We start from the raw sequence: 21,713 nt of genomic DNA, 5'->3' as shown, positions 1-21,713 counted from the left end.
GTTAGCTTGGGATCATCAACAAAAACGCTCAACGGAGCCCTGAATCTGATTTCGTATCTACAAAAACCCAATTCATCCTCAGCGAACGTGACCATTATGATGAGTCAGTGAAATCGTTATCGTCTAAGAAATAGGTACGGAATAATTAAGGCTATCTAAAATATATTGACGATCTGTAGCAGTAAATATTGTCTTGAATAATTTTTTTTTATATAATAGCGCAGAGAAGAATAATTTCGAAAAGTGATCGTATTATAAACAAAAATAATACCCATCTAAGCATGTTCGGGTTTGAACTATGTATAATGGTTTTGTTGTTGTTGTTGTTGTTATTTTTACTAATATATAGAAATGATAAATAATGATAGCGGCGATCGCAGGAGAAGTGGCATCAAAAACGCACATAGCAAAAAACACTACCTGTTTACCCTTTATTATCCAGTCAGATCAAAGATCTACGACGCATAACGAGCTAATTGGGCGTTTGTGGTCTTGAGCCTTGTGTCGATGTGGGCTAAGGCCCTGCTTGCCACAATCCAGTTGTTTGCAAATTGGCACTGCGATTGTTCCAGCAGTGGGTTAACGCTGTATAACGAAAAAAATCAACGTCCGTTTTTGCTTCTACTCGCTGGACGGTTGGGCATTTGTGGAACACGACTAAGGTAACGTAGCGTCCAATCAACTGTAGCTAACGCACACGCCGTTTGTTGAATGTAATCGCTTTATTTTTCGTTAATCGAGCCTTTATCAATAAATGTTACGTTTGTACCTGTTTTACTATTCATCGATTCCTGCCAACAAGCATTGATCTAGTGAATTGGAGCTTTAGTCTAGTTTACTATTCATAATTTTCTAATTAATAGTTGACACTAAGTAAATAAATACTAATAAAATAGCGAGTAAAATAAATCGTAGGTAAAATAACTTTCTATTATTTCTGCTACCAACTCCACACAACTCGAGCACAACTCCAGAGCGATTTTTTTTTGTTAACATGTAATAGTTTGTAGTAATGACTTTTCTATAACAACGAAAAAGCGAGAAGTGCCAAGAAAATGTAATATAAACAACAGCATTGATTTTTCAAATTGCACAAATCTGTACTCGTTTCCTCTACCCCAAGGAGAGACATCAGCCTTTCTTTGTTGCCCCAATGTTTTTTCGGTTTTCTCAAACCTCCCCCGCATCGTTACATCATCCTATTCTGATCTCTACATTTCTAAACGCTTTTCTCATAACAGCACAGCTGTGGCGGCCCTGTGTATTGTTAATATGTCTTTATGTTAGTTGTCGCGGAACAGTCCTTTGATCGTACGTTTTATTTCACACGGTTTATACTCTAGCGATAGTCAGCGGTCGTCAGTCGATTGAAAGCCAACGGAAGCCTTGACAATCCACCACCATATTTACTACAGTCCTATAAATTCGTTAGTTTCGATAGAGCCAAAATTGGTTCTGTATTCACGTTCATGGCCGCCATATTGTCGAATTCAATGGCCGAGTTCTTCACGGGGCCAATTCTGAACCAATGCCAAAATGATTACATCTTTTAACCGACGGAAAAGGTCGAGAAGGACGAGGCCACCAATTTTAAATAGGCCCGGATGAAAATCGCGTCACTTTTTTTAAATTGTGCTATTATTTGACTCAGTTAGAATAGAGCTTCACCGATGTGTCTTGAGTCGAATCTATTGATTGGCCGACAAGCTAGCTAAAACAATCACTATTTGCCATATGCGCTTCGCCACATAGTCACCCCATGGAGTGGGGTATGCCCTGCTTGAGGAACGCTTCGGCACAGTGTTTGGTTTAAAGCTTTACTTATTATATACAAAAGGCAAAATATTTTTCGTTAGATTCAAATGTCGCGTTTGTTTTGGATTTCTGTTATCAGCGGCGCGGCTGTTGAACACGAAATGTTAGTCTTTCTAGCGAATGTTTATTAACTCTTCATATGGAAACGTGGCCATGAAGGCTATGAAGTAATTTGGAATTAATCCGGCTAACTCTGGATCTTTATTAAGTGAGTATATTAAATGTCTTATTGTGTATTTTTTGGTTGTATTTCTAAAGGGATGATTGTCGCATTTGCTTTTCCCCTTCTAGTTTAAAAACGGCCTCTATTAAATTGGCGCTAGTCGATGCCAATATGGCAGATTAACCATTTGAGATTTTGAGGTGAAGCCTGGGTCGACTTGCCGTGTTCCTATTCATAGGCGGTATAGTGAGCGAAATCATCATTAAAAGCAATCATTAAAGCCGATATCTTTTGCCAGTTTTCTTCATTGATCTCTACCTAGCAACCATATTGCCATGCAAACACCTATACGCAGATATTCGTCGAGGTATAATCGATCGAACAGCTATTAAGTATCCGATTGTTCGAGATCTCAATGATAAAAGAACACATACATTTGCAGTGCTCCAAAAAAATCTGTTCGCTATAATTATGTCAGTAACCAACCTTTTCACCGAGTATATCGCGTTAGTCTTTGCCGTTTCTGCGAAGGCAGTGTCCAGTGAGAAGTTCGAATAATGATTTGCTGCCTATGTTCAGATTCTGTGTGGATTTATACGACGGAAACAAACGTGTATTTTCTGTTAGAGGGAGAAAACGACCCATCAAATTCTTCTAAGGATGGCCGACCCTGCCCATAGAAACATGCCGCACACGACCCTCGAGACTGCTCTATTCGCTTGGTCGGCACAAATTTGGATGGAGATACTTCATTGAATCTCTTCCATCAATAGGCTGAATGTTTCCGTGTCTATGGGCCTTTCAAAGCACCTATACGTATTTTTGTCTGCTAGTGGCTTTCACGCACAGGACACCAACACTATGGAAAATTCTTGCTCCGCTCTCTGAGCGCCGGTCCAGCACTCGTTTCACGGATTTTACCCTGTTTGCTGCACTTTCTGCATGGCATTGTACTTTCCATCCCACGTTCTCGAAATTTTCCGGATCGAAACGATTGGTTAGCAACAGCGCGACGCGAAGTAGCTTGATGCAGTATGCGAGTGCGTTGCCGGATACAACGAAGCGCCAAGTAAGTTGAAAGAGGTACCGCAAAATAGACGGTAACTCCATACATGCTAAAGCACCATGAGGAGTTCATCTGAATCTCTTCACACTCGATTGGGTTTGCTATGCTTAGAGTCCAGCTTCGGCACCTGGCCGAATTTCCTTACCAAACGTTGGCGGGGCCTATACAGTCAGTCTGGGTCAGTTTACTACACGAATTTGTTGTATACCAAACGAACCACGTAGATTTATCTGGGATCCTATGTATTAGTACCGGCTACGAGTTGCCGTGCAGATATCGACCAGCAGAAGTACACAGGATGATAATCAACAAATATCCTAAACTAAACTATGGATGATCTACAATCGTATCCGTATAGGCGCTAACGAACTGCTCGACTGACACAGACCGATCGAGTTAGATCAGCAAATAAGGTGGACCTAAACGTCTACGAAACGATCCTGCTCCAGGTCGCATTGAATAAGCTTGCATTTATAAACGTTATCCGTTAGCTTAGACAAAATGAATTATGTCGAAACACAATAAAAGAGCTGTACACTTCGAACTTGTTACAGCTGAACACAATTAATTAAATATAAAAAAAAAAACAAACCTTACGTTTAGGTCGTCTAAAAGTTAAACTAACTATAATAATAATTATAGATATATCGAGGTCATTATCGATAGGTCTAAAAGGTCTTGCTGTAGGTGTTGTCAAGCGCGGGTCGATATTCAAGTGTACCATAATTAGCAGCTATAGTCGCAGTAGTAAATTCTTCACCCGTTTTGCAGAGAGTTTACTGTTCTGCAGGCGTTAAGCAGGGCGATTGGTTACGTCGTATAGCTGCATTAAACTTTGGAAAACACAGTAGAACGTATGAGAACTAATAGTGCACGATAAAGTCACTTCAGCATCTAATAGACGCAGGCAACGTAGCCGCCATGTACGATAACAGCAGATACACGAAATTGGGAAAGATTGTTCGCTCGTTCGTGTTTTACTATATATGCCTTATATCGCGATGCCACGTATGTATAGAAAGAGAAGAACAAATTAGATAGAACAGATGACAAGAAACACAACGACGGTAACTCATGAACAAGGCCTGTATAACGACTCGCTGCTGAGCCATCAAAGAGGCGGCCCACGAGATGAAAGCTTCCCCAGCGGCCGCGGAAAAGAGGTTTATGGGCTTCTGCACTTCGGAGTTTATCAAGCCAATATGGCCACATGCTGAGTATGGTAGAACAATTTAATATGAACAAGCAAAAGCTAGCTGGCTGGCTGGCTGGCTGGCTGGCTGGCTAAAGCCCAGCTAAGTTAAAGTCACGCTCGTCTAAATCTTTGGATTTTGCTCCCCCACTCCTGCAAACAACATGTCAGCCACTGTAACGCAAGTAGACTCCAATCTCAGCCTAGCATTATCACTAATTATAAGAGAAGCCTGGTAGAGAAGAAAGACAAACGCTCGTAGAACTCAACGTCAGGATTCAAGAACACCTTACCTAATGAAACCGCTCAGGTTGTTACGTAATTCGTATAAACATCTGAGAAGTTAATTCTACATTTCGCATGCTAGAATATTTAGGAGAATTAGGGAAATTCAATATTGATACTGAAGACCACAAACATTCTTCACTTCAGACATGTCTCAAACGCTGCCTCCATATGTTTTTACGTTCTTAGAAATGCTTCTAACTAAGCGCTCATTAAAAGATGTTTCGGCAGAATTAATTTTGTTGCCGGACATATCATCACGAGGCTCCTGTGCGAAACATCAGACAAATTTCTAGCTTCGCTGTCTATATGAACTTCTGTACTGGTTACTTTTGCCCACTGGCATCCATCCATCCATTTTCAGAAGGAAATTTATAAACGTTGCAAAAAATGCAGCAGGAACCAGCAGTTGATAGGACAAGAATAAGACAGGGTCCATTTGTTATTGTCTTATTCATGCGCAGATTGATTTCGTTACAAATCGTTGCTTCTTTTTCACGATGATATCCTACCGTGTTTTTTTTTCCTCAGGATTAAATGTCAATCAATAGTATTTACGCAAACGGCACAAAGTCAATGGAAACTTCCATAACTAGATTCCGTATGCCGTGGCAAGTTTTCATATACGCGTATAATATATACTAGCCTAAATCTAAACTAACCAACAAAATGGCATCTATTATTTTGATTAGCTCGTGTTTGTCCGCGATTCAATGAGAAGTTCATCTTTTCATAATCTCTTTATTCCGGCGAAAATTATGGCGATGAGAGCACCTGGCAGCGGATCTACCAATGTTAGAACGTTGCCCAAATGTGAACCACGATGACCGCCTGGGACCGGTCAGCAAAGCAACGTCATACGCCTTTGCTAGCTAATTAGAGAAAGCTACCTGCTGACAGAGTTTTTCGTGCCCAACAGGACACTGCGAAATTCGATTAATCGACCCATATCGGTTCGTGACAGAAGTTCCATTTCACATATATAAAATCAGACATTTAGTATTTAATTTATTTTTGAAGCAAACTAATTTTTCGATAAGATCTTTTTAATTACGAGGGATAAATCTGTAACGAGTGCCAATGGAAGTCCTTTTTTTGCGGCCAGCGGAAAAAATGGCACACGCCGCTGCTACCGTATGCTAAGCGTCCGCAATCAAGACTCTTCATTGACGCACATATCATATGCTGTTTCTGATGAGTAAAAATGAACTTATTCCACAGTTATGATTAACAATTTTATTAATATCATCGTTACTTCTGTGTAGCCTGATAACATGGCGCATGGGTGAGCGCATGTTGCGTTTGGCGGTGAACGTGCCGCATTGTATATCTAGTAAATTATATAATGTACCAAAGACATCGTATCCGTTCACCGTAACATAGTGACAACAAACATGGTGGACACTGGATACTCTGACGCGAAGCTTCGTGGTAATAGCCATGTCGTTGCCTTTTTAGTAAATGTTATGTCTATGCCCCTTTGTTTTGGGGTCTGCAACAAACAATCAGGCAGGCAACTAACAGGGGGCGAAAGGTACATCACGACGCGAAAATAATGTTTCACCATTCATGCAAATGGAAACTTTCTAACAGTTCAATTGGCTGCTCTTCCAAGCCATAAATAACGACGCTCGCCAAAGATGATGTGAAATGTGACTGTTACATGTACATATGATATATAAACGAAAACACAGAAAGGATTAAATCACGACAAGCGAATAGCAATATACCAACACGCAAAAAAAAAAGTCATAAAGGTCCTGTCACGTTAACCTATTAAATTGACTATGCCTACAACGGTGGTCGGCCGATTGATTCGTATATCATATAGCGATGTACATGAATGAAGACGTGTTTATTATGGGCCATTAGCGACTGACGACTAGGCGGTGGTTCGAGTCACGAATATGTGCCGCTATCTGGATGATTACGCTGCCAGCTGCTGTTGCTGCCAGCTGCTGTTCTTACAACGGAAGTCGAGCACCAAAAATTGTGTTTTTGTCTGTGTGCATTTTATGAACGCAGGCCCCGTTTCACAGTTCGCCTGCGTTCCTGTTTTCGGCGGGGCTAAGTTACCTATAGAATTTTCAACTCTTTTACTTATATATTACGCAACTATACATAAGCAACTGTATATATATATATATATCTCGTCCCGTAATTACGTAACGTTACAATAATTGAGTATAGCCAGTTGTGCAATCAACAATTTGGTCGGCTTATCTAATTGAATACCGTTAGTCTTTGGGTCAGACAATAGGCTTTTTAAGTTTCGTCTAGTTGATATTGGCCGAAAGCTGACTTGGCATATATATGTCACTACGACGTCCGCTAGGCTTATTTGATCTTCAAAATTTCAGGAACAGAGTTAACAATTCTTCGACCTCGAAAACCCAGACCTTAAAGACTTCGGTAGCGAACACTCGAAACTAAGGCGAAGAGTTTGGTCTTAATCTTTCGCTGGTGACGAGACAAAGAACGGTGACCTGTTAACTAAATTTCCCAGACGTTATAAAATATTGTGATTGACTTAATGGAGGCGTTGTCCGATAGCAAACCTGAAGCCAAAACGAGAAAACAATCCAGTAGGATAACATGTCCGAGTGAACAGTAAATATGACATTAATTTAACTGAAAAGGGGTGTGGCTATGTCGACTGATGTATTGTTTTGTATGAAGTAATAGGTGAGTGAGAATGTGTTAGACAAATATCTATCTATCTAGTATATAGAAAAATGTAAAGATTGTTATAATTCTTACTTTAATATTTGATTAGGAGTTGCAAATTAAAGGGAACCCTATAAATGGACGAACTCAAACAAATTAAGCAGCATGTACTCTCATTTTAAATCACAGCTGAATATTTTTTGGAAGTGTTTTTCTAGTGGCTCAGCAACAAATTTTGTCGGCATCAAAAAATGAAAAATTCAGAAAAGCCTGTTCAAAAAAATATCAGTTTATCTATTACAAACATTAGGACTGTTGCTACTAAGAGCTGAATTGAGAACTATGTCCTGGCTCACGATTCGTACGTTGACCGTCTTCCGCTGTTTCATGGAGTTGAATTTATATCACCACATTGTGCACCTAATCATGTGTGCGGCTGTTTTCAAATACACATTTTGACTTAATAACTTTTGCCCTAACTCTCATTATCAGCTTATATAATATGAAAATCGTCAAGTTACCCTGATGATGTCATGATTCCACTAAAAACAGCTATATCATACGCTAAAAATTTTTCTAGTTCCGGCATTCATTATATTGATTCTTTTTGTGATTACACACGCGTATGCCAACACACAAAACATTTTATTTACGAAAATGGTGATCCTTTGATATCTCCGACACACACTTTATTTCCGCGTATCCTCCTTTTATACTAGACAGGTTTTCTACTCTAAGCTAAAATAACTAACGAGCTTTCCCATGGGAAATATCGAATCGAATGACAAAATTATGGAGAATTTTGATAGTATCATAGCAGAGAAGCAGTAGTTAGCAAAATAGTTTAACTGCGCAACTTTCACAGCTCTTCTAACAGTGTATTGTAGATACTTGTTGAGTTGTGGGGATTCGTTTGCCAAACCAGCGTTAGTGTATACACTTTTAGAAACCGCAGGACAAGCAGACAGACAGACATACAACAACTGCACCCCCACCCACCCACCCCTGGTGAGAACGCTTGAGGCAAAGGCGTCTCGGAAAATATAAACTCAGAAGGCCATGTGCAGGACGCACTGGGCGTAACGCAAACATTTGGAACAGCAAATAAGGTTACGAGGCCATGCGTGCGATCGTTTCTGGACTCCGCCGCAGTTGAGTTCCACATAATATAATGCAATTCGCTGAGAGTCATCAGCGTTCTCTCGTCGTTATATTTATGTAGCTGATAGATAAAAAATACTGCTTGAATATCTGCATTCCAGGAGGTTCACAATGGAGGAAACACAAATTATTCGAACTACTTTTGAAATTGCGATTAGCAAGAAGTATTGGGCACAGAAGCATACTTTATAATAACTATGTGTTGTTATAATAACTGGATATTATCAGCGAAAACCGTTTTATAAGATGCAAGTTCGAAATAATGTTGCCGTTAAGATTCTGGGTTTCATCCAAAATGTGTCCGAAGTCGCCCTTATCGGTAAGAAATTTTCCAGGAGGTTGGCTTGATGCAAAGTATTGCAACTGACCGATGTTCCAATATGTTTTGTCCCACTGCTACAAGAGCTTGCTGCGTATATGATCTTGTATCTATATTAGAAAATGTTACTTAGTGTTTTGCAGGATCAGTGTTTCAGGCCATTCATAAATGAAGAAAGGATGTTATTAATAACGAATTATTATAACAAATATCTAGCTGAAGTTTTGTCTGTCCTTCCATACACACAACCCACATGTTTTAAAAACGGGTTATGAAAAATGTCAAGGGGCTTTGTGACATAATCTTCGACCTCTATGAAAAGCAATCTTACGACAGGTGAGCGTTGTGCTAGTTCAGTAAAGTCATTACCTTCCATTTCTGCATTTCCTAATACTTACCATAGACTACGACCAGTTGTGATCCTCTGACTTGACATTAGTTGCACCGGCAAGGCTTATATGTATATTTCCCTAATGTTCATTGCTATTGACAAGCAGCAAAGGCAAATACAGCGATTAGGTCTGTTGTTTACACTTCAAATAGCCCAGCAGAGTGCATAGAAAAAGTTTGTATTCCTTCCAAAACAGCTAAATCGGCTGTTTCATGGAAGCTTCAAAATTATGAGCAAATATGTAGCAATTAATACCAGTACGAAATAATTAACGAAGTGAAGACCGCCACAGACACGTACCCATATCATAAATTATCCTGCTAGGTGCAGACTGCCTAACAGTGACGTACGAATAGGTATTTGTTGCAACAGGCCACCATCTGTTAGATAGCGTACAATTTCCCACGGAAGGATTAGAAGGAATAAACTTGCTTGACAACAGGGCGAAGTCAAAGGGAGCTGTCGACTGAGGTCCAGTAGAATGCTGGGCTCAATACTCGTCCATTCTTAAGCTTTTTTGGGCCAATTTGCGTGGTTACAATACAGCTTTCGTTTTTGCCCTGTTTCGTCGCACTTTGTTCCTCATCACTCTGCCTTGACGACAAATGAACGTGTCGCTAGCAGGGAAAGCTCTGTTGAGGCTCTTATCGCGTAGTTGGTCGTCCACTCAAGTTTCGTTGTCGTCCTCTACAAAGATGTTTTGTTTTTTTTTTCATTTTGGGCCTAAGCGTGTGGAAATGAGTTGATCAGTATCCCCACTCCCGGCAGACTTCTTCGCAGACCCCACAGTCAAGAGAGCTGATTGTGCCAGTGACCATCTCGCTAACAAGCCTAAATATAAGAGCGTGCTTCTTTGTCAGTTCACTTGTCAACGACAGGAATCGAAAACAAACACACACAAATACAGCTTTTCCAGGATGTTTTCTTGCTACGACTGGTTACTGTCTTAGCTCTAAGGATAGTCTCAACTGGTAATAATTGTACTACTAATAAGAAGCGTAGTAGTAATAATGCTTACAATATGAGATCAGCCAGAAGTAAGAACTACTATTTTGCTATTCCTGGGAACGAATAGGGCCCATCGTAACAGTTTGTCTTTCCGAAGCCCGCAGGGCATTTGCTTAAAGCGTAGGGCGTTCTTTTATGGTAGGATTTAATTTACAAATCTCTCAACTTGCATATAATCGAATTCTTTATTCATATTAGAACCGACTGTGTAGAATGAACTCATCTACAGAATATAGACATTTGCTTATTAATGACGTGTAACAACCACCAATGCCGTTCGCTACTGGGCCTGCTCTATCTGCTGCGATCTCCCTGGGTATTGATGTTTTTGTCTTCCATACGGTTGTATGCAGCCCCTATGTTCTATCATCTAACAGCATAACTGCTTTAGATATTTTTCAATTGGAATCTCATCACCTGTCGAGCTCATCGATATATGACGATAGGATCTTATGACTAGAGGATCACACTGTTTTTTGGTAGAAGAAAAGAAAGAAAACTTTAGATGTAAAAAGGACGGATATTTTGTAATAGTTAAAATAGAAGAATATCACGTTTTTTAGGATTACACTTAAAATCAGGTTGTACGTTGATATGAAAAAAACATGCATTATTTTATTAACGTGCCTTAGTTGATTTTTTTGAATAATTGACATTGTATCAATGATCATAAGGAAAAGAAAATCAGAGTTAATAGCAACTCAGCTATTATCTTGCTTCTAATCAAAAACTGTTCCAAACAAATACGCGTTTCGAATCGACACTTCTAAGGCACGAATCAAGCCAAGTATACAGTACATAGTAGAACGAATCTTTTCATTCATTAATAATTAAAAGAAATTCAACACAATTTAGCTAATTATAGATACTTCATCATTTAGGAAAATTTTTCAATTAGATTCAAGTATGATTAAAACCAAATCACTTCCTTTTCAGGCCACGGACCATTATTTTTAAACTATGTATGTTTCGAAGTGCATCACGACATTGGGAGAGAAATATAAGTCGAGCAAATAAGGTATGTGAAATTCAGCCAAAAGCGCTCGATAATTGACTTATTTTCTTGAGTTTATTTGTCGTAGATCTATCTTACAAATAAAATTTTTTGAGATTTCATCTAAGCAGCGTTAAGGTCGGGATAGATGACGTTTTGTGCTCAGGCTCAGAGGACACACTGAAGGGCAGCAGCCCCCATGCACGGAATTATCTCGACTGGAAAAGAGGAACAGTTGACTAAGGTGACCCCAGCCTGATGGTCTGGTGGTCACTCTCTATTATCAGCCTATAGTACCGTTGAATGAAGCTCTGGGCTCGTTTGAGGTGAACATTAAGAGAGGAACAAGGAACTTGTGGGCAGGGGTCTCTGCAGAAATTGGTCTAACCGCTGCAGATAAACCCCACATTCGACCTCCGTAATATAGATCTTAAGCTTTGATGGCTCTGGTACGTAGGTTGTACTATTTGAACCCTATGAAAAATTCTAGTAAATGGTTTTGATCAGACTTATTATGCAAGGAACATTTGATACATATACATGTATATATATATATATATATAAACTTCTAGTTACGGTGAAGAGCAGACAGTTACCAGTTCGGATCCCTGATGTATTTTCAGCGTCCGATCAACATCTTAGTCCTCCATCAACTAGTTGACGAACGGCCGGAGATCACACGCGTACCGCACGCGGAGCAAGCGCTAGTAGAGCGCACGAAGTCGCCAGACGTGGAGCATAATGACTCTAAAAAGAAACATGCCGGGGGCGTTCTGCGACGATTAACGAAAGCATGAGAGTTCCAGGACAGTTTGAAGAATCCGGCGAGGTGGTCAATGCCAGGATGAGATACCATTGGCATATGGAGTTACGAAGGGAATACGCGAATGCTGCGCGCACGCGACATAAGTAGTAGCGGTGGCTGAACGTTACGGTCAGGAATATAAGCAACCGCTGCCAGTCCGGAGACGGTTGGAAACTAAATACCCTAGTTGCTAGCCACTACATATTCAGTTTCCGGCCAAGTTCTTCACAAATATATATTAGTTCAGTAATAATTCTTGTACCATTCATCTGGGAACATCAGGAAAGGTAACAGGTGGCAGGGGAAACGCTGGGACTTTAACCTTAATTGTTCCTACTTTCATAGTATTCGGCGATAAAGTTGTCTGGCAAACCAACTTCTTCATTCAGCGGTCACAGACGAACCATTTCGACTATGTACCCACATAACAATCGGACATCGCAATCAAACAGCTGCTACTATCGTTGTTGTCATTACTGCTTTAGAGGAAGCTCTCTACCATTTCCCCAAGAACCGATGCCTTACTCACCCGGTGCAATGATTGACGATAATTGTTTTGTCGACCTGGTTTGTCGTGCTCGACGTTCTGATCGACTGCTACGCTATATTGTTCCATTTGCGCTGGCATAAAAATTTACGGCTCCTTATCTGTATTTGAATCGCTCGAATTGCGAAAACAATAGCAATTAGTGAGTCGAAAAAGGCCTATAGTAAACACAGCGCCACAGATAAAGCCTACAGGATCGCTGAAACAACACCATTGCTGTCGGAGCCGTCGACTTCCTATTGAATGTCCTCTATCTATTCGGCCTTTTGTTGTGGATACCATACAGGAGGGTCTATAATTGGTCATGTTCAATTTGTGCGCATCAGTAGAGCTGAAAGGATTGCTCCGAACTAATAACTAAGGTTAAACAAGCCAACTTTAGTGCGAATACTACTTATGGATGCAGCTTGGGATGATAGTATTATAACATTGTTAGTACTCACACCAGCTCGAAGATGACCCATTCGTCAAGACAACAGTATGTCCGACAGGACACGAAAGCTCCAATCAAATCTTACGATCGTTTTGAACAAAATATGGCGGCGGTACTTTCAAGTCTTGTATCATGAGCTATTTTTTGACTTATCGATGATATAGATATTGGCCAAGAAATGCTTTTTTTTTTTTTTTTTTCGCAATTAAATCTTCCAAATAAATTTCTAGTCATTTTAGAAAATTACTTTACAATTTTTCAAAATTTCTTGAAAATAATGGCCACGAAACACAATAATCGTATATTAATGAATACAATTAAAAAAATGTTTTAAACCATGCACTGAGGGAATGTTTATACGTACGTAATACGTTTCCATTTGAATGGGCTTTTTTTGACGAAACGTGCAGCCTGCGTTTCTAAGTCTTCACTGAGCGCGGCACTTATTCAGAACTGTAAACGTTATTCGCTGCCTGGATTTAAAATATATACAAGCTGTTTGTTTAGCTACTTATCTATGGAGGCTGATATCTGTCTTGTAGTTTTCCCATTTTTCTAATCCCTATTCGGCTATTTATGGTGCCTACATAGACGGTACACATTAGTTCGCGGATGAGCGAATGCTTTTTTCTCCGCCTGATTGTGTAATGTATATTATGTACGAAAGTCATCAGTGGAAGCCCTCTCAGATATACTGCTTAGGCGGCTTACTTCCGAAGTATGAGATAGTTCGAATGAGGGAACTTCAGAGGATTTTGTATAAACGAGTACTAACAATGTGTAGGTAAAGTGGACTACAGATAGCTATAAAGCTTCATATTATCGTCATAATCATCTATAACTATGTTTTTATATACAAAATATGTTATATATTTTTATAACAAATTTAATTTTCAGCAACCTTCACTGAGATTATTGTTCAGAAATATGATATGCAGACAACAGCATGGCCTCAATGTATATCTTGATTTTTTTTTTATTCTGCTAGGCCTGCTTGACCTCAAAAACAGTAATATTATTGAACAATGGTTTACCTGCTTTTATGGACGAACAATTCGAAAGATCACTTGCGGGGATATCGTATTGAATGCTGGTTATCCTAGTATCACGGTTAAATCTGCATCGGGTTAAATATGAATTGAATTGTAGAAGAATGTGTTAAATATTGGACTTCTCACCTCAGTGAAGCTCATGATGATCTATATGTCATCAAAACGCACTCCTGACTTGAGTGATGGGGTATTGTAATCCAGACTCAATTCAAACTCCGTTGTCACCCCTCTTAGTGAGAACGTCAAGGTGCTATCAACTGGTCGATTGGATACATAGTACATGCATTTTTTTTTAAGTAATCTTCCGTATTTTGCAAATACAGTGATAAACTCGGCAACGGGTATTACTGAGGTATCTCTGTCTCTAGAGCCACGCAAAAACTAACATTAGACCAAATTACCCAGTCGACCAAATACTAGAGGCTCATTTGCTTTTTCACACGAAGGCTCCGGTTTTGTCACGCTCTGTTTTTGTCATAACTATATTCAATTGTAATCACTGAATAGTTAGAAAAGAGCTGCAGTGCCATTTTATTTACAAATGCACGAACTATGACGTCAAGTTTGTATAGCGTCAAAATGTGGGACCGGATCGCTTGTCGACAAGTTTTTATATCGTAAGTAATATTTACTGTAATAGGTAAACTGGCGACAGCGTACATCTCCAAGCACCACAGTACCACATCAGATTGTTCTGGTAACAAATACGAAGTTACAAGTACGTTAGAAATCAGTATTTGTCCTTTTTTTAGGAGCACAGTTTTCGTCAATGATCATCTATTGTATAAAGTTACCTGGCTACAACTTGAAAAGTAGTAGGTACATACGTTGTTCTATACTGTGAACAAGTATAATAGAAGGAACGCCTTTTGGCTTATCGTTTTATACTGAAACATCTCAGCTTAGAGATTCGATTTATAGCCGATTCAGGAACATGCTCGCTAGGTTCTTGCACTAGATAGCAGTTTTCTCCGCTGGGATACGAGGCCGGTTAAATTCATTGTTTTGCAAGAACAGTGACCACTGGCAGTGTTATCGTTATAACTGTCCGGAGTAAATTTCGTTTTTTAATTGATATATTTATTAAACAAATTTAGCGTCTCGTACATAGTGGACATCTCATGATATCAAACCGAATTATATACACCTACAAGACATCCGGTTAATACTGCTGTTGGCATCAGGTAATTCTCCTTGCATTACCTGTAAGAACAAAGACCGTTAACCCAACGGTTTGTTTGGCTTTTTTGTTTAACAAACGGCACAGACGGACGACTGCTACTACTACTACTACTACTACTACTACTACTACTACCACTGTTGATCAGTTTCGAAATTAAGCTATTAAAAAACACAAAATTAAGCTAGCGTAAAAACGCACTGGAGTAAGTCAAGCATTCGAGGGCATTTTCGTTCGACATACGACTGTCGTCACTTTCCCTTCACTATTATTATTTAAATGCATACACTTATTTTTAAGTATTACCTATTGGCTTGAGTTTTATTTGATTTGATTGGTTGGTGCCGAAGCCATCTATACCCTAAGTTCAGTGCCCCTACTAGAACCGAAATGATTTTGAAGTGGGCCTCTTTACGCCCGTGTTGTCCTTGTTCAGATGCTGATAATATGCTCTAGCGCCGAGCTTGGAAAGTACCCACGACTCTCGGCCGCCACAACTAACCTCAACCAACAAAGCGCCTATAAAGTAGTGCATTGACTTTGGCTTATGCTACTGGGTCGTTGGACCACCTGTTTTGAACTATTTTACTGTAAAAGAGTCAGTCCTTATTATTATCTATTCGATCTGAATAATAATCAAGCTGTTACAGCTGGACCACGAGAACAACGACTTTCAATATTAAACGATCCGAATAATAATAAATACGTTACATACTGAGTTATCACGATAAGAAAAAAAAAAATCGACCGGCAAGACTTTGTCCCATGCACACACAGTATCACGCTCGCTCACTTTTTCCAATTCATTGACTCTTTCCACATTGGGAAAGCGGAGCCGTGACTCGACCTTACGATTGAACGCGCCAGTCGTGCGATCGCTGTGTAGTGGATGGTGTCGTGCCGCAGTTACAATGCAAATTTAACACCTCGATTTAATGTTAAATAGAACTAATTGTATAGACGAAAAGCTCGCGTCCAGCTAAACATGATTGATGATGTTAGAATTGTGACTTACCGCTCGATTACGAGTACCTTGCAACGTTCTATCTTCCAAGTTTGGCTTCAGTCTTGCGGCTAGACAATGTTACCAGTCGGATATAGCGAATCGGTGATCATAACCAGATAACGCAGACGATACGCGAAGCTTTCCTTCGAGGTATAACTCAGCAACATTTGTGTTGTGTATCCCTTAGCTATTAAACCCAACAATGGAAAGGCATAGTCCAAGGGACATTTTCTCGACACTTGTGACTACCGTTATAACCTGCGTATTGCTATGGTGCAGTTTAAATATGGGCGCAGGTGCCCACTACGTTTGTGTCGAAAATTGCGTTTGGGAGCCAATCTCGATAAACTCCACTACCCTCTCTGTGACGTGCAATTTAACAACGTTACAGGGAAAACCGAATCCAATAAACTATTCACTAATCATGCCGGGTTACAATGTGCGCTTATCTATTCGTTGTACGGATGCCAGCGTGCAGATATCTCATACGAATAGTTTGCTTGAAGGCTCATTCAAACACCTACGCAATTTACAGTCGCTCAGCATAGAAAATTGCCATCTCGACAGACTGCCGCTTAAGACATTTCAAGGGCTCGAGGGTCTCAAAAACCTCACTGTAAAAACGCTCAACACAGAACGAAGCCATTTGTCGCTTTCGGTATCACCAAAAACTCTTCTACCGCTTAGACAGCTTATATCGCTTGACTTTAGTGAGAACAATATTGAGTGGCTCCCGAATAAATTTCTATGTGGGCTTAACCATCTTCGGTTCGTCAATTTGACAGGAAATAAATTTGCAGACGTGTCAAATATGGGTCTTTCCTCTGTGACAAGTTGCAGCCTTATGGTCACTAGATTAGACGTTGGCTTCAATCAGCTAAAGGCGCTACCCGAACGTGGCTTCGCGTCCCTTACTCGCCTAGAAGAACTACGTCTGGATCATAATCAACTAGCCAGAGCAGAACCGACCGCTTTGAGGGGTCTTGCCCAACTTTTACATCTTGATATGGCCCACAATGTGCTGGTAGCCCTTCCAGCGGCTCTCTTCCGACCGACGCCACGCCTACTAGAGCTATATCTACGAAACAACTCATTAAGTGCATTGTCACCAGCTTTGTTAAGTGAGTTAAAGGAATTGAGCATACTGGACCTGGCGTACAATCAACTGTCATCGATGAGTTGGCTTGGAAATCCTGACGGTTCTTCAAACCTGACACGACTCAGGGAGCTGGACCTTAGCCACAACCGGCTGATAAGCCTTAAGTCTGGTGTATTCCACGCGTTGGAAAGTCTACAGATACTTCAACTGCAGAATAACCTGATTGAGCACGTTGCCAACGGCACGTTTCAGGGTCTTAGCATGTTACAGTCGCTGGTACTAAGCAATAATCGCCTTCAGCACATTGGCTTTCGTATGATGTTTGGCCTCGGTTTGTCGCTTACTGCACTTCACCTGGACGGGAATTACGTGGAAAACATTTATGACGATGCGTTTCAGGACATGTCGATGCTTCAGGAGTTAAGCCTGGCAGGAAACAGGTTGATTGTTGTTCCCCAAGCTGTGTCAGTGTTAAACATGTTAAATTCGCTCAATTTATCGGATAACAATATTCAGGATATAACAAATGCCCCATACCAAGGTCTTACGAGATTGTTTGCTTTGGATTTCGTAGGAAACAACATCCGGAGCATTAGAAAGGGTGCTTTTAATAATTTGCCATCTGTACGAATTCTCTATTTGGCCCGTAACAACATTCAAGCTATTGAAAAAGGGGCTTTTGATAATCTACCTAATTTATATTTTCTTCGTTTAGACTCAAACATTATTCATGATGTAAGCAGCCTATTTACTAGCCTTCATGACTTAATCATGCTCAATATTTCGGTGAACTGCATCCGATGGTTTGACTATGCAATGGTTCCAGCAGGTCTTCAATGGCTCGATATTCATAACAATCAAATTGAAGCTCTTGGCAACTACTACGGTTTAGAGCATGTGTTGAAACTACGTACCATCGATGCGTCGTTCAACAGACTTACTTTCCTTAACTCATCGTCATTACCAAACAGCATTGAAAACGTCTTCCTGACACACAACCATCTACAACGTATTCAGCCATTCACGTTTCTGGAGAAACCAAATCTGGCTCGTGTCGATTTAACGCACAATCAGCTACAGGTGCTCAGCATGAGCACCCTTTGTTTAAGCGCGTCACCCAGCCGTCAGCCGTTTCCTGAGTTCAAAATAGCGAATAATCCATACTTGTGCGACTGTCGCATGGAATGGTTACAGGGACTGCAAAACTTTTCGACGCAAATCATCACTTCGATGCATAGTGCTTATCCAAGACTATATCCTCGTATCGATGATCTATCGAGCGTCATGTGTAAGCTTGGCTTCTCGAAACGAACTCGGATACTACCTTTAGTCAAAGCGAAGTCGGCCGAGTTTCTCTGTGAAATCAAGAGCCACTGTTTTTCAGTATGCGATTGTTGTGAATTTGAGGCCTGCGACTGTCGGATGGTCTGCCCGGACAACTGCAGCTGTTTCCATGACCAATCGTGGCAAACCAATATCGTTGATTGTGGCGGCCGCAATCAGGGTGTCATACCAAAAGAGCTACCAATTGAAGTTAGTGAATTGTATATAGATGGCAATCAAATTCCCACTCTTTATCCGCATTTATTCGTAAATATGGGAAGTCTGAAGGTTCTTTTTCTAAACAATTCAAATATAGTGTCGATTAAGAATCAGTCTTTTGCCAGCCTTCGGCAACTGCGTGTACTCCATCTGGAAGACAACCAGATTTCAGTATTTAGCGGGCATGAGTTCAATGGACTAACGAAACTTGTTGAATTATACCTATCAAACAATAGGCTTCATTACATCGATAACAGTACGTTTGCAGAACTTCAAAGTCTCGAGGTTTTACGTTTGGACCGCAATCGATTAATTGATATGTCTCTTTGGAGCTTGCACTGTAATCCACGCCTTACCGAGATCTATCTCGCGGCTAATCCTTGGTCATGCAACTGCTATTTCACTGAAGAACTTGCTCAATTTATCGTGTCTCACAAGAACACGGCCTGTGACCTCTTCCAGATGACGTGTGTGTACAATGCAACAAGAACGTTACCTCTGTGGGAACCGAATATGATCGACTGTCATCGACTTCCAAATGTGACGATTCCACAATTTCAGCCACAATTTCAGATTCGACGCATAGAAGACTTTCTGTCCGTTGCCTTCATAATAGGAGGCGTTGTTTTGTTCGCTTTATTCATCATCGCCATCGTACTGACCCCTTCTCGTCGCCGGATTAGTGTGTGTCTATTCAGCCGCTACGGGGTACGTATGTTCCACCGGGCCTCCGCCGAGGGAGATAAGCTATTTGACGCGTTTGTGTCGTATAGTAAAAAAGACGAGGCATTTGTAACTCAGGTACTGGCTCCAGAGCTGGAATGTGGCAGGCCGCCGTACCGCCTCTGTTTGCATTACCGCGATTTGTCACATACGGGCACGTACCTACAAGAGGCTATTCGGGAAGCAGTGGACAGCTCCCGGGGAACCATTGTCGTCTTATCGGAACACTTTCTCAAGAACGGGTCTTGCCGCCACGAGTTTAAGTCTGCCCACCTCGAAGTACTTAACAATAGTCATCACAAATTGGTCGTGATATTCCTCGGCCGGGTTTCCTACCGTGAGCTAGATCCAGATATTCGTGCATGGCTTAAACATAGCACGTTTCTGCACTGGGGCGAGAAGGATTTCTGGAACAAGCTGCGCTACGCAATGCCAGACGTGCGACACCGAAACAAAGCCATAAGGTCAGACCTCAACTTGGTCGCCGCATATATTTGACAAGAGAGGTAGTAACAGTTGCTGGACTATTCTTTCATTTCAGGCAGTACACAAAAGGTATTTAGCTGTGCACTAGGTTTGTCAGCAGTGCTCGTCAACTTAAGGCCGTCACGGTCGGAATGACTGAGTTTGGATCAAATGGCTTACAAAGATCGAACACATTGGCCTGAATATAAGTAGCGATTCGTAAAGTTTATCAAGAGAGTCTAGCTAAGTTCAAAAACAAACGGTTCAATTTGATGGACCCTTACGACCGGCATTGTTGACCACTGTAAATACATCCGCCAATATAAACAAGCCGATATACAACGACAGCGATCAGAATGAAGAAAATCTTTCATTATTACTTGGGCCTTCCGAACGCATGTAGAGAGACAAGGCTTTTTTTAAGGACAGGATATTCATTAATTGCTGTAGAAATCAATATTATTGTGTACGATAAAAATTAAGCTAAACAAGTTCCCAGAAGTGATCGGTATGTGTACAACGCTTGTCACATAAGTTCTACGGACATGCGAAATGGTCTACTGTAGCATTCGAGTTTTTGTCCTAATTATTACTTTTGGCTTATAATAACCAGATATATATAGATATACACATTTCATGTCCTTTGTCCGTTGACACAACGGATCATTCGAAAAGAGCAGGTACAACGTCGAAGACAGACGAAGACACAATTAGTTATGGACTCGGCAACGATGGCCAATCATAACGGATCTCTGTGATATTTCCAGTGCCATGTGATCTTTCACCAGAATATAAAAGAGACATTCGCTTGCACATGAACACAAAGCTTGTATTATCTTGAAGTACCGTTTCAATGGGCTGCCCCTTCTGGAGACAGTTATTACTCACCAGAAGTGGAGAAAGATTAGCGTGAAGTTTCACAAGTTCTTGAGGAACGTACGGTTATACAAATAACAGATCATCGTTTACCGCATACGTTACTACCGTGCTAACGTTTTTTCATACCAGAATCTAATTGTGAATATTTCCCGCAACCGGCAAAAACGTAAATTTCGTTGTATTTATAATATCACAAAGCTGCTGTTCGTCCATTGTTAACAAGGCATCTTTTACTTGTAACAATGCGACATGCTCGTTAGTCTTCCATCGTAACCTTCGGATAGATGTCGCTAATAAGCAATTAGTTGAGACAGAATTCACGCAGTAATTAAGCCTTAAAACATACAAATAAACTATTCAATCCACACGCTGTAATAGTTTTAACATGTGACCTTCTCCGAGGCATTCTTTCCCATGTTAAGGTGTTTTTTGTATCATCTGAAAATTTGTCAGGCTTAGTGAAGGTTATTTTTCGTTAGCTAAGCGGCTGGAGACACCGTAAAAATATACGTGTTTTTGTGCGTTGCGGCTTATCAGTTCCAGCATACATTTTTTTTTTTATGAAAAACGTACGTTTTTTTATTTACGCAAAGACTGTAAACCAGTCAACCACTGAATAATCAGACCTCTATTTGCAGTGCCGTGGAAAAACGCCAACTTCTATGAACTGCATAATGGTAGTAATGTAATATATGTAAAACCAACTAGACGAGATGTACAAAAACGTGTAAATGATATATGTAAATGAGTATAAAAAAGTGGTGGTATAAAAATAAAAAAGAATTGTCTTTTCGGTAGCAGAGTGCGCCATTTCAAATTATTTTCCTTTTCATTATTCAGTGAAATTATCTTACGATTTACATGATAAAATGGGACGGTCATATGTATATATATATATACGATTGACTGATATAATTACTG

The 21,713-nt window shown here is 40.4% G+C and overlaps 2 protein-coding genes across 2 annotated transcripts; both read left to right on the top strand.

Moving 5' to 3' along the window:
- The first annotated feature begins 414 nt into the window (after positions 1 to 414).
- On the top strand, positions 415 to 12,119 carry LOC147752516 (uncharacterized). Its single transcript, XM_086971365.1, has 3 exons — positions 415 to 662; positions 11,004 to 11,085; positions 11,685 to 12,119. The coding sequence occupies exons 1-3, from the start codon at positions 508 to 510 to the stop codon at positions 11,856 to 11,858; spliced, it is 411 nt and encodes a 136-aa protein (XP_086827491.1). The 5' UTR covers positions 415 to 507; the 3' UTR covers positions 11,859 to 12,119.
- Positions 12,120 to 16,094: 3,975 nt separating this feature from the next.
- Positions 16,095 to 21,589, top strand: LOC111267578 (toll-like receptor Tollo). The gene has a single exon (XM_022845865.2). The coding sequence runs from the start codon at positions 16,287 to 16,289 to the stop codon at positions 19,944 to 19,946; it is 3,660 nt and encodes a 1,219-aa protein (XP_022701600.1). The 5' UTR covers positions 16,095 to 16,286; the 3' UTR covers positions 19,947 to 21,589.
- Positions 21,590 to 21,713: the final 124 nt, after the last annotated feature.

The sequence above is a fragment of the Varroa jacobsoni genome, unplaced genomic scaffold, assembly GCF_002532875.2.
Source record: "Varroa jacobsoni isolate VJ856 unplaced genomic scaffold, vjacob_1.0 scaffold_1201, whole genome shotgun sequence".
Lineage (NCBI taxonomy): Eukaryota > Metazoa > Arthropoda > Arachnida > Mesostigmata > Varroidae > Varroa > Varroa jacobsoni.
The sequence above is the reverse complement of the archived record's forward strand: the minus strand, read 5'-3'. Positions and strand labels throughout refer to the sequence as shown.

Bases quoted from the DNA above. Each gene is read 5' to 3' on its own strand.
- LOC147752516 (XM_086971365.1), top strand. From the start codon at position 508: ATGTGGGCTAAGGCCCTGCTTGCCACAATCCAGTTGTTTGCAAATTGG. The intron at 663-11,003 runs GTAACGTAGCGT...CTTCCTTTTCAG, and splicing joins ATTTGTGGAACACGACTAAG to GCCACGGACCATTATTTTTA. The intron at 11,086-11,684 runs GTATGTGAAATT...ATGTATTTTCAG, and splicing joins ATATAAGTCGAGCAAATAAG to CGTCCGATCAACATCTTAGT.
- LOC111267578 (XM_022845865.2), top strand. From the start codon at position 16,287: ATGGAAAGGCATAGTCCAAGGGACATTTTCTCGACACTTGTGACTACC.